Source organism: Mus musculus, chromosome 10, assembly GCF_000001635.26.
Source record: "Mus musculus strain C57BL/6J chromosome 10, GRCm38.p6 C57BL/6J".
Lineage (NCBI taxonomy): Eukaryota > Metazoa > Chordata > Mammalia > Rodentia > Muridae > Mus > Mus musculus.
Genome location: NC_000076.6, coordinates 64,257,101 through 64,270,823, shown reverse-complemented (window position 1 = coordinate 64,270,823; position 13,723 = coordinate 64,257,101). Strand labels below are relative to the sequence as shown.

General features: G+C 39.8%; 1 protein-coding gene across 4 annotated transcripts in view; it reads right to left on the bottom strand.

Annotated features, from left to right (window-relative positions):
• Nucleotides 1-13,723, bottom strand: part of Ctnna3 (catenin (cadherin associated protein), alpha 3) — a 1,573,570-nt gene that overhangs the window by 732,844 nt on the left and 827,003 nt on the right. For all 4 annotated transcript variants that reach the window (NM_177612.3, NM_001164376.1, XM_006513475.3 and 1 more), the window contains one exon: nucleotides 9,859-10,011. In NM_177612.3, coding sequence (NP_808280.2) covers nucleotides 9,859-10,011 — 153 coding nt within the window. The remainder of the gene's footprint in view (nucleotides 1-9,858; nucleotides 10,012-13,723) is intronic.

Genomic DNA, 13,723 nt, shown 5'->3' with positions numbered 1-13,723 from the left:
CTTCCGGTTCAGTAAGAGACCCTAGTCTTCCAAAACATACATGAAGATGCACACAAGAGAGATGACAATTGTCACCCACTGGCTCAGGTACTTGAACACTTGGTCCCCAGTCAGGCTGGTGGGGCTGTTCAGGAAGGTTATAAAGGCACAACCTTGCTGAAGGAAGTGTATAACTTGAGGTGAGCTTTTGGAGTTCCCTAGCCCTCACCCTGCTTCTGGTTTGTTCCACTCTTTGTGCTTTATATTTAAGGTGTGGTCTCTCTTGCTTCTTGCTCTGGCTGCCTGCTGTCTTGGGTCTTGTCATTATGGACTCTCTTCTTGGAACTGTAAGCCAAAATAAATTCTCCCTTCCTTGAGTTGTCTCATTAAAGGTGTTTTATCACAGCAGCAGAAAAGTAACTAACGATAACCAACAGCAACCCCTGACCTACATGCACATGCATACACATATACATACATACACATGTACTCACAGACACATACATATGCATACATATATACATATATATATATAATCACACATATATGCACACATATATACATACATGCACACATACATACATACATACATACATACATACATGCATACATGCATACATGCACATACCCACACACTCCACAAAATCACTGTCAAATACATAGCCACTGAGCAGTTAAAACATGGCTATTCTCAATTAAGAGTTAAAAGTTTAAAATACATCTCAGGTTTATATGAGCATAAAAATGATAAAATATTTAATTAATGACTCTTATACAATTAATGGCTGACACAATAATATTGTAGGCATATTGCATTTAGTAAAATATATGAAACTAGTTTAATCTGTCTCTTTTTATTTCTACATTGTGTAAGTATAACTACTAAAATTTTAAGAGCATAATTGCTTTCTATTTCTGTTGGCCAGCATGTATCTAGAGCCATTAAATCCTGGGCTACTTGCTTTTCTGTTCCAACTTCCTTATTAAAATGAGTGTTATTCATTCTCTTTTTGAGTTATCATAATGAGTTAGGTTTTAAATGTAGAGTTTTTATGCAAATTTATACTTGTGAGGTTAGGATCAGTCATTAACAGATAGAAATGTTATGTCCAGATAGAAAATATTCCACCCCCAAAAAGAACACGGTCCGTTTGTACATCTTTCCTACTGAGAGGCTGCTGCTTTGCATCAAGGCTCTCTCAGAATCCAATGTTGCAAGTGAGGTTGAGCCTCTTCGCCCTGGCACCAAGTATTCAGGGCTGTCCATCATCTGCCCCGACTTCACCCTGTGCTCCCTCAGACACCTCTGTCCAGCTCTCATTGCTACTGTGTTCTGTAACCCAGGAGTCCGAGTATGACTGTCTTCATGCTGCTATCCCTGACATGGGATTCTCATTTCCCAGAGAATGCTCCTGCCCAGTATCCAGGATTCAAGCTGACTGCTGTTAAGTCTTGCTGAATCCCTAAACTCTTCTCATTCCATGGTGGTTTCTCCCTCCTCGAAATTCCAAAACACAAGTATCCCATCTCAACGTTATTCTGAAAAGAATCTGGTTTCCTACCCTAGGATACACTTGCATCACAGGTACAAAGAGAACAAGTGAAAAATAGAAGGAAAAAAAACTTTTCAAATGAGGAAAATGCTCTGTGCATCCTGATCAGGCTTTTTTCTTTTCTTTTCTTTTTTAATTAGGTATTTTCCTCATTTACATTTCCAATGCTATCCCAAAAGTCCCCCATACCCTTCCCCCTCACTCCCCTACCCACCCACTCCCACTTCTTGGCCCTGGTGTTTCCCCTGTAATGGGACATACAAAGTTTGCAAGACCAAGGGGCCTCTCTTTCCAGTGATGGCCGACTAGGCCATCTTCTGCTACATATGCAGCTAGAGACACAAGCTTCAGGGGTACTGGTTAGTTCATATTGTTGTTCCACCTATAGGGTTGCAGACTGCTTCAGCTCCTTGGGTAATTTCTCTAGCTCCTCCATTGGGGGCCCTGTGTTCCATCCAATAGCTGACTGTGAGCATCCACGTCTGTGTTTGCCAGGCCCCGGCATAGCCTCACAGGAGACAGCTATGTCAGCAGATCAGGCTTTTAAGCATCATGTCTGGCCATGAGAGGGTTCCTAATCCAAGGAGGAGCGGCAGCCCAATGTATGTGGCGTGTTTCTTCTCATTGAATGCATTTCTGACTCAGCTACCCCATCTTTTACCCACCAAAACCAGGAGAGTTTCCAAGACATCCTCTTTGAACAGTTGTTGGTTTGTGTACAAGCATAAGCATTGGGTTTATTTTTTTTAATCCTTTTTTTTGTAATTTATTTTGGGTCTTTACCAGGGAGAGGAGGAGGAAGAAAAAGATGGGCCTCTAAAAGCTGTGTTTATTTATAATCCAACAGATCCTTATTTGATAACAGATGATCAATTAAAGTGAAGTGTGAAACTTGCACAGCATTCTGTCAGGAAGCAAAGGCATGAGGAGAGCTGACAGCAGTCAGCACTTCTTGCAAGCAGCAGGAGCCCCCCTAGAGCCCGCTCTCTCGGCACCATGGCTCTGCTAAATCTGGCTCGCCATTTTTGAGTGTGGGAACAATCAGCCATGTAGGTAGTAGGGAAGTATTATAATTAAATGTCCACCCACTTTTTTCCCTTTTTGATGAAAGGCTCCCGTGAAACATACTAAAATAGGGTGCATCAAGATAGATGAATTTTTGATGAGTCAAAAATTCTGAGGGATATGGCGTTTTACAGAAAGGAGCTACATCGATTCACAGAAAATTTTCTGTCCTGTATCATTAACAGAAACCTATTTAATGATAATTAATATGGTGAAACCCAAGGGGCAATGTCCAGGCCATCACTATTTTAATTAGCATCGGTGGTAAGGCTCAGCATAAACGAGCTTGCCAAGGACAAATTATAATATGGCCAAGATGTCGGTTGGGTGTGGGGGATGCACATTGTAAGCCCAGCAGTGGTGGGACAGAGGCTGAAGGATCATAGCAAGTACGAGGCTGGCCCTGGTTACACAGCATCTTTTAGTCCAGCCAGGGCTACATAATAAGAACTTGTCTCAAAACAAAAGAAAGGAAGAGAAATGAAAATAAATTACATAATAGCAATCATAATGATGGCAGTCTTCTGAGAGTTATTAAATAGCCAGACGAAAGACAGACAAGGAATTTTTTTTTTTTGAAATAGGCAAATGCTTTAAGATGTTACTTATCACAGACTCCTTCTAGAAACAATTCCTCAACAGGTGATTTGTGTCTGCCCTTAATAATGAACCACACAGGCATTCACTGATACTTGAGTAAGGGATTTTTAAAAAATACTCACCTGACCTGTGGAAGAGATGGCTCACTCAGCACATAACTAAACAAGTGAGCCAAAAAGTCTAGAATAACACCATTGAGGTTATTTTGTGTTGGCCACCTACTCCTGTGCACTAGGCCCTTGCTCTGTGGTTAACATTCTTGGGTGAGACTCCACTGGAGAAAATTAAAATTTCCTTTGCAGATAATTCTTGCTTAGTGGTAGGAACCAATATCATCTATTTCTTTATTCAAGGCCCAGGGCCCCTGAATGACCCCTTCTGTGTTTTGTCTTCTGTTCGTTATCTCTTTTTCTTTTCTCTCTCTCTCTCTCTCTCTCTCTCTCTCTCTCTCTCTCTCTCTCTCTCTCTCTTTCTCTCTCTCTTAAAGTTACAGGTTAGCCATTATTTACAAAGTTCCTTTAACAATACAAAGTTTCTTCTTAGACAATCTGATAAGAATCCTTTAAAAATGGGCTTGCTTCCCCCATTTAGGTCTGATTTCAACTAGTCCACTGATTTTAGATTTCTCTGACAAATATAGTTGAGGTCTGAAATCCTAGATATGCTGAAAATAGCTTTTTCTCCAAGTCATTTAGAATGTAAGGCTCCCTGTCCTGCTATGTCAAATGACCCAGCTCGGGAATAGGATGGGTGTGTGTGCATGTCAGTGTGGGGTGATGGGAGGAGACTGGTGAGCTATCCATACAAGGAAAACTCAATCAAAACAATGTATTTAGCCATTCCTATTTCTCAGGACTCTGTTGATGCCCTCTGTCTCCATTCATATGGTAAGTTTATAACAGTTTTCTCTTTTGCTTTCATTAGGTGGTCCTTTTCAAATCAAAGGTTTGCCTGGGAGATAAAAGTGGAAGTGCTTTTGAGAAGGAAAATGGCATGAACAGTTATATTGAAAGGAAAACAAAATAAAATTTTGTTTTTGTATTTCTTAGAAACCTACAAATCTGTCAATTGACAAAAATAATAAATGAGTAGGAGAGATTTTAGACATTATCTTTTCTAATCTCCATCTAGAAATAAAGCAAACGGAAGAGGCCAAGAGTGTACCATTTTTTTAAAATTAATTTCTAATTACAATAAAATAGCATGATAAGAAAAGGGAGGAGTGTGAACACAGGTTCCTTGGGAAAGTGGACAGCGGTTCCCCAGAAGGCACAGGTTATTACAGGATCATCTCAGAGCCAGGAGTAGGATATTGCAAATTATTGGTCAAGGAGCCCTCAGAGGAGCCCAGAGCCACACAGTGGGCAGCAGTTATTGTAGGAACTCATAACAGTTAAAACACCGAGACTACATGACAGAGTGTGGGTGCTTCAGTCAAGGCTCGGTGAGGAAGAAGGGCTGGAAAGGTGGTGTGAGCCTGAGAATCAGGGAGGGGCGCTGTGAAATGCTGTCTCCCCAACATGACATGGCTCTTGTGCTAGCAAAGTCATTACAGCTGTGGTTATGTGATAAGTCGTACACAAGATCCAGCCATCAAGACCAAACAACGCTCCAGAAGGCAGGGGTTTGGGGGTGATTAAGGCAGGAGGGAGACTTGTTAAGAGGGGTTCTGGGCAATTAAGCTGGAATTAGGGTGCATATGATTGAGATATAAGGTATACATGTATAGAGTTGTCAAAGAATTAATAATATTATTAATTATTTAGGAATATTAGGAATTAACAATATTCCTAAGATAAAATTTACAAAATGGTAGAGCAGAGAAGTTGTCCTTGGAGACATGTAGTAGATAAAGGGCAACCCGTGTGTTTGGTGGGTCCTTCTACTGAGCCCAGAGTCACCCTGTTCCCCACCACATTTTTGTCTTGCTGGGCCACTGCTTTGATCAAAAGAATACAATGGAAGCGAACGCCAATTTCTGGGCCTGAGCATTAAGGGAAAGCCAGCTTCTGTTTCCTGTTTCTTGTTTGCTCTGGCTGAGGCAGGATAGGAAAGACAGGGGAAATTAGGGGATCCTGAGAGAGGAAAAGAGGCTATCACTCCTTCAACTTGGTTGAGGTGTCTCATGGCTGAAAGACAAGGACTTCAACATAGTTGAATAATCAACTCATATGTCTATACTCTGCTGTCTGAGGAAAATCTCAAAAACCAAATTATGAGCCATGTTTATGACAAAAATATATGTGTGGGCGGTAGAGCGGCCTCAGTGGAGCTGAGTTGAGAGGTCCAGTACCCCCATAGCCAGCCCAATCTCAGCATTCCTCTGACAAGACGGGAGACAGAGGCACTATAATCCTTGAATAGATAAGTAGCCTGATACCTCATCTACCTCTGCTGACCTCTGTTTGCTCAGCACCATCTTCTCCTACATAAATCTGTGAATACTCTTTGTGAACCACTTTATAATTTATAATTTCACTTACTAGAGGAAAACCCAATCGATGAAAATAAGTCTAGCTGGGCATTGTCATGCATTACTTTAACACCAGCAGTCACGAGGCAGAGGCAGAGGGATCTCCGTGAATTCAAGGCCAGCCTGATCTACAAAGAGAGTTTCAGGACAGCAAGAGCTACATGTAAGACATTGCCTCAACAAAGCAAGACAAAGCAACACGGGTGTGCCTGATCTGGTGAGATGGCTCAAGGTTAGTGCTGCTTGCTGCCAACCCTGTGAAGCTGAGTTCTATCTCTAGGGCACGCATGGTAGAAGAAGAGAACGGATCATGGTAAGTTGTTTTCTGACCTGCTCATGCATGCTATGGCAGGAGCATGTCTACAGAGATATCTGGCCCCCACCATCACACACATTAGCACACATACACATACCCACACACACAAATACATCATAAAAAAATACTCAAATATTTCAATTTACTACTGAACATTTAGACACAGACTGCATCTTTTCAACAAAGGAACTTCAAAAAACAAAACAACAACAACAACAACAAATAAAAACCTCTCCTAAGCATTCATAAGACACTTACATACAGCTCTCTCTCCTCAGAAGCCAGAAGTTGCCTCACCAGCATGTGGTGTACCGCTGTCTGTCTTTTCTTCATAACAAATACCACTTTGGCTTCCTACTGACTCATCATAAACTCTTCGCTGTGCTATAAATCAAGATCACAACTTCAGCTGAATAGAAATCTCTTGAAAGACCTCCTTGGGCTAGTGACCAGTGATGATGCTATTATGGCCCACTTAGAACTTGCAACCTATTCAGCAAGAAGCTCAAAGCACATGCAGAGGCTTTTTCTCTTTTCAATGGTGCAAACCTCTCCGTTGATAGCTAATACACATGGGTGTAGGCACAGCCCATCTTTTGTGTCCAAGTTGGATGAATATTTGGTCCACTGTATCCCAGCTAACATAAGAGAAAGGCAGACTCCTGAAGAATCCTAGACAAGAACTGCCCGCCTCTGTGCCAGTTGAAGATGAAAGAGTGATTGTAACGAATAGTTTCTTTAAGCTAATAAGTTTAGGAATTATTCTGCATAGTAAAAACTCACTGAAAGTGAAAGTGACTTAGACCAGAATGTCCCCATTACACTGGGGTCTGAAGGAAGTGCAGCCCTCTGTAATCACTTTATTCTGTGTTAAGGGGATATTCGGATTTAAAGAAAATCCATTCTCAGTCTCCCCATAGCTCATAATTCCAAAAGCTGCTATTCTTTAATGTCCACATGGAATGGGGAATTCTTAAAACCCTTGAACATTTTAAAACAAATTTCGTAAAGCTCTATCTGCATGATAGTGATCTATCATTTGGTTAAAATATTAAGGTAATATTCACGGACATCCTTAAAGGCAGTACATTAGCAATATGGCAGGAAAGGAAGTATTTTTTTTTAAGTATTTGAAGAAACTCTAGATTAAAGTAAAGTAAAAATTGTATAACTTTTAAATTGTGAGATTATTCAGAAATCTTAAAACCTCCAAAAGGAGTTGTCCAGAGAACTTTCAATAAAGTTGTTTTGGGGGGGAGTACCTAGAAAAGTGGGGACTATTAAAGAATGTGAAAAAGAAAAGAACTGTCACTCAGGAGTCCAGCTGAAGTCTCTCCCCAGCTGACAGTCAAGAATTCTAGTGCAAGTACCTGGATGCTGCCAACAAAGATAACCTCTCTTTTATATGAAGAGATTTAAATATAAATAAATCGAATATAAAAACTATCTATTAAACCACACTCTATCCCTGGGTATGTATGCCTTTTGAATTATGGCCATAGTCCTTTACAAACTGAGATCTTAGCAGGAATCTCACAAACAGGGCAATAAGCTCCATTTACAGGCCAGGCATTTCTGAACTCTTTTGTACAGCCTTTGTGACCTTAAAATCTGTAATTCCAAGCATGGCCCCTCAGGAACTACTCAATGATCTTCTCTGAGTCCCTTAGTCACTCTTTGAGACATTACTCCAAAATTATATATATATATATATATGTCTACTGTAAAGACACAAGAGGAATTCACTTTTGAGATATCAACACATCATGGAAATGATTATTATTCTTTTAAACAACTCTTTATTAACTTCCAAGGTTAGATCTGTTTTAAGAGCACTTCCTAGTAATTTCCAACTGTACGCATAATGACTGGTCCCAAAATTCTTTCAGACATCAAAGTCTAGAATTTAGGCTTCCCCTGAGTAGAAGTCTCTGGAAAGAGACATGCATGAACTGTGTCTCTGGCCCCAACTACTGCCTCTTTAGTTTGTCCAAGGTGTCATTTTTCAGGAGGCAGCACAAAACCACAATTTTCATAGAAAGAGTGAACCGAAAACTTCAAATAAGAATACATTATCAATAGATGCCAAACTTTACTTTTAAAGCATATCACAAAACTATTCCCCCTCCCCCATTATTTGACATGACTTCCGCATAGAAACCCTTTTTTTAGACAGATGTTTTGCAGCTGTCAAGGACCAGGCTCAATTAGGCAGCTCTTTGTAAACCCTGCCCCTACCAATAAATACTAGAAGGTCATGTGAATGGTAACAAACCTGGGTCAACAATAAATCAGTGCATCTACTCTGTTCATTGAAAGTTGTAGGCATGACTTCACCGCTGACACTAATTAGGCTCATTTAGGGTGTATGCTTTATTTTCATTAAATGCTTATTGGAATAACACTTTCTCTATTTCACAGAGTTCTAGAAAAATCCATAAGCACCTTCTAAGCCAGAGGTGAGGCAGCTTGAGAAAAGACATGGCCTTAGCCATGAAGTAAATGCTCATGCATTTATTTTTCATTTTTCTATCTCTGGAGACTAGAGTCAAGCAGGAGAGTTTACAGTAAAAATACTAGCTACGTAGGAATTTGTTCCATATATTTACATTAAAGGTGTTAAAAAAAAACCTGTGCTACTATGATTCTAATTTGAGTTATGATTATTTCTCTCACAGTTTTAGGAGCAGTTTAGGCAATAACCACACTTTACTCCAGAGCTCGTGACTATGTAGGAAGAGGTGGCAGTCAAATGTTTAATTGCCAGTATGGAATGGTCACAGAGGATCCTAATAGACACTAGCTACAATCACTGGTACAAATGGCTGAGTACATTACATCCACCTCCAATCTCAGCACTTGGGAGACAGAGGCAGGCAGATCTTTGTGAGCATAGGGGCAGCCTGGTCTACATAATATGTTCTTGATTAGTCAAGGCGACATAGTGAGATTCATAGTGAAATAAATACATACATAAATAATACACTAGTATGGACCAATGCTGAGTAGCAGCCGAGAATCAGCTCTGGTAAAACACATATCCCCCTCCTAGTTACTGGTTGCTGTGAGCATCCTTGCCTGAAGAAATTCTTCCATTCAGGCCCTCACACACAACCCCCTTCTAAGTCACCAATTGGTTTCTGGTCTTGTGAGTATGGTTGCCGTAGAAATTCTTCTATTTGGACTCCATGGTTCACTAAGCTGTGTGTTGATACCCACAGTTCCACAGGTTCTACTCACTGACTCTTGAGCGTCTCTTTATCTACAGCCCTTCATAATTCAGTTACCAATCTGCCATGCCACTCCTAACAGTATGGGATTCTGGTCACACCTGGAGCTGCTAAACAGAGGGGGTTAGGATTTATCATCTCCCCTTCCCCTAGTCTATTATTCCTACTTAGTTTTCCATGGGACTCCCAAGACCTGCCCCAGTCTACTGTCTCGTTCTTTATTTTGCAGCACACAGTATATTCTAGAAAGCAGGAGAAAAAGAGCCCATGAAACTCAGCAAATAAAACACATGGCATGGAGTATTTGATAAATTAAAGCTAGAATGGTAAGAAAATATTTATTCAGGACGGAACCATGTATTTATCTTGTTCTTCTGTATAGAGCCACTAAAGTGGATATTTAAAGTGAAAACAATGGTAAGCCCAATTTCACAGATCTTTGTAAATAAACTGCTTCTTTTGAAGCCACTGAAGGATAGCTTATACCATTTGACTCATAAAGCTCCATATTACCTAGGTTCAACTCTGCAGTGTTTATTACAGGTTGGCAATCTTTTTCTATATGGCAAGAATTCAGCTGTAAATGGAAAAGGAAACCTGGCTTTCCCGGGTTTGAAGTAGCTGCATCTACAGCACACTTACCTCCACGAGCCTGCCAGTGTGCTCATGAAATATGGCAGCATAGTCTTTGATTTCCTTGACTCGGCCATTCTTCGCAGCTTCAATGAGGACCAGGAGTGGAACTGTTGTATCCAAGAAAGAATCTGATATGTGATCTATGATAGCTTTGCGGAGCTGAGAAAGAAAGAAAGAAAGAAAGAAAAACGTCCTTTTATTTCCAAGAAAAAGTTCAGGTTCTTTTCTAGTCTTATGATCTCAGTGCTTCCAAATACATTTCATGCATTTCTTAAGTAATCGGTAATGATTGTAATACATGGTACAGAATGTGAGCATCCTTTATAAGCAAACTAAACAAAATATTCAGGATTAAAAAAATAAGGCAGCAATGATTCCCTGGCTCTCAAAAGTCACTAATTTTTATTATATTATATTTAGAACTTAAGTAAAATTGTAAGAAGTAATTCAATAATTTTCCTTAAAAATTACACAATTAGAATGATCAGTGTGTGTACAAATTAAACGCACATATCATATTTTAATAATGCTAAATTTATAAAATGCTCTCTTACTTATTGGAAGAATTGATCACACATTTTGATTAGCTAAATTGTAGACTTCATGGTAATTAAATTATGTGAGATCAACAATTGTACCAGATGATAACAGATTAATAGAGCAAGAAGGAGAATAAATGAATTTGATGTCCAATTCCCTTCATTTGCTTTAATTGTTCTTGTCCTCATACCTTAAATTATTAAACAATTATAACATTCCTCTACAATTAGCTCTTTTAAATTAAATTACATGGAAGTTTACAAATGACATCATATACTTGCTGTACTTAGCAGAAATTTTCTGAAATTTAAAATGGCATTGAAAATTGATTTGTTGTATCTCTAACACTGAGATTACAGGGAGTATAATATTCTTCAGTCTTTTAACAACCAAAATCAGTGGTTATGAGTGATCCTTGAGGGTTTTGGATCAACCTGATAATTTAGTTTAATAAGTTTTCTCAACTGAAAAAAAGTAGATGGGGATCAGATAGAAAAATTGTAATTTGCCTTCTGTGGAGATATATTTTTAAAACCAGTTGACAGCTTGGTTTTAAATAGTTTGAGAATGGCTAGAATATAGCTCAGTGGCAGAACATTTGCCTTCCATGTGTGAGACCATATATTCCGTTCTCAGCACTTTGAAAAATAGGAAAAAAAAGTGTTGTCTTCCTATAATAATTATAGGGTGATAGATTCTTTGAGGCTATTAGCTTCTTGTAGGAAAATTCCTCTGCTCTTATTGGTAGAGCTAGCTGAGACGCGTTATGAGATTTTTCTTCCACCTCCTGACAACATCCCAGACTTGAGGAAGATCCTCCCTGAAGTTTTCTGCTCATTAGGAAATAGGGTAAATCACTAATGGCAGCAAATTAATATGTACTGAGCACTTGACAGGGTGTAGGTGAGAGGTCACAAGATAAGATGATGGCCATCAGTGGATGAGTAGTGTGTTTGCAGTTCATGAGGAGTGGGTCAGAGAAGTGAAGGGCACGGGGTACGGCTACATGGTGTGTACATTTCAGAAACACAGAGGAGATGTGTCAAGGATCTCAGAGAAGGGAAGGAATTTTAGTGACAGCCCCACTGCCCCATTCTTTTGTAGAACTTGTGGCTTAGATGTGACAGATAACTCTGCACTGCAGCTCATCTATGAGGGTCAGCATGTGAGAGTTAGCTCACACAAATGATATAAATAGAACCTTGATGATAGAAGCACAAGGAGGAGACATTCAAGACAGGCCAGCTGTAAGAGAGGGACCTTAAGAGGTTGATAAAATAGCTAAAAGTAAAGTGTACCGATTACAAAAACTAGAAGATGAACTTTGCTACCCAACAGTCAGCACGGGACTCGCATCGCATCTTTTTTTGTAGACTTTTGTTGACTGCATCCAGTGAAACAAGCGATTCTGAACAGCATTTCAAGAGGTGGGTATCCTGAGACCCGTGAAGTTGGAAATGTACTAACCCATATAATCTAGCAGAGGAGCATGGGACATTAAACATTATAACTACAAAAACCCAAGCTACTGAAATATATGTATGTGTGCCTGCATTATAAATATGTGTAGCACACAAATACACACTCACATGCCATCATATATATAAACTTTAAAAAGTACTGAACTTAGACAACAGAGACAGTCTGTAGATTCTGATCTCTAAGAAGGGAGCTGGCGAACATGACAACCACAGGTTTCATATAGAGTTATATATAGATATTCTACCGCTATTTCTTCAAAAGCGAGTGGGAAATAAGAGGGTAGACACTAAGTATGAATTGTAAGTTCTGCTGATTTGACTGTGAGATGAAAAAGTAAGGTTTAGTATTAGCTACCTTGAAATGTGTGTGTGTTTAAAAATGGGGCTGTGCCCTTTTTGTCTCACGAGAGAGGAATTTGTCAGAATTCTGTGACTTGTGGAATAAAGCATTTATGGAAAGGCCTTATTTTCCTCCAGAAAGCATTTAGCCCAGGCAAATAACAACTGCAGAGTTAAGCATCCCATAGTTTCCTCAGAAGTCTCTGCCTTACTTGCTGGTTGTAAACCCTTTATCCTGATGCTTAGGACTATGGTGAAAGGTAACATAGGTTTTCAGCATTGCTCTGCATTTCCTCTGAATTAGTCTCCATTTTTACCTCTCGTTGTGGGTCTCAGTTCTAGGTCCTCTGAAGACATTCTATGATTCTTTTTTGTATTCTGCCTCAGGACCTGGTCCTAAATCTCTGTGAGGTTCTCACAAAAGTACAACTGTAGCTTGCAAGCTCTAGAGACCCCGCATCCCCTGGAACGCCCATTAGTCACAACAACAGGTATTAGATCTGGCTTTCATCATTGGCCAGACCAGCTGAGGAGTAATTCTGGTTCATAGGAGTCCTCTATTTCCTGTAGCTGCAGCCTCAATAGGATGCCCCCTATTTTCTTCCTTGCTTGGCATTTTTTAAAAGAGTGTTTATATTTGGAACCAGCTCCCAAATCAAGTTCCTGCTCTAAAGGACTCTATTAAGGCTCTGTCCTCATGATGAGATCTCATCTAAACCAGGCACCTTCTTCTACTTTTAAATGTCCAGTCATCCATCATTGACCAGTTCCACATCCTTATACACTCATCTTTGCAGATCTCTCTCTCTAGTCATATCTGCATTGCACATCACTGGATGTTACTGCCGTGCCCAAATTTTGCTGACCATGACAAAGGAATTAGTATGGGATAAAACTAGCCTGATGGGCAGGGACAAATGCAGAAAGCCTGGGATTGATCTATTAGGAAATTTTCTGCATTAGTCTTCAGATATTCCTATGGGTCATTCCCTTTAGACCTTGCCTGTATATGTATTAACTAAGTAGCCCTTAAGCATATTTATTTTCATTCTGGTTTCCTGTCTGGAGGCTTACTATGTTTCTTTCCCTTGGATGACATTAAAAAAAAAAATCCTAAAGAAGGCGCTAACATGCCAATTTTGGCATAGAAGCCATAGTTCTAAAATTTGAAGTTAATGGGAAGCCAACAGGAGTTGTGGGATATGAATTTTCAATGAACACTTGCCTGTGGTCAAATGTGAATAATGCTGGAGCAAAGCCATACTGAGGGGCTTTTTTTTTTCCATTTTTTATTAGGTATTTAACTCATTTACATTTCCAATGCTATACCAAAAGTCCCCCATATCCACCCACCCCCACTCCCCTGCCCACCCACTCCCCCTTTTTGGCCCTGGTGTTCCCCTGTACTGGGGCATATAAAGTTTGCAAGTCCAATGGGCCTCTCTTTCCACTGAGGGGCTTTTTATCTTTTCTCATTGTAGCTTAGTAAAAGGATTTGAGGCATCATTTTT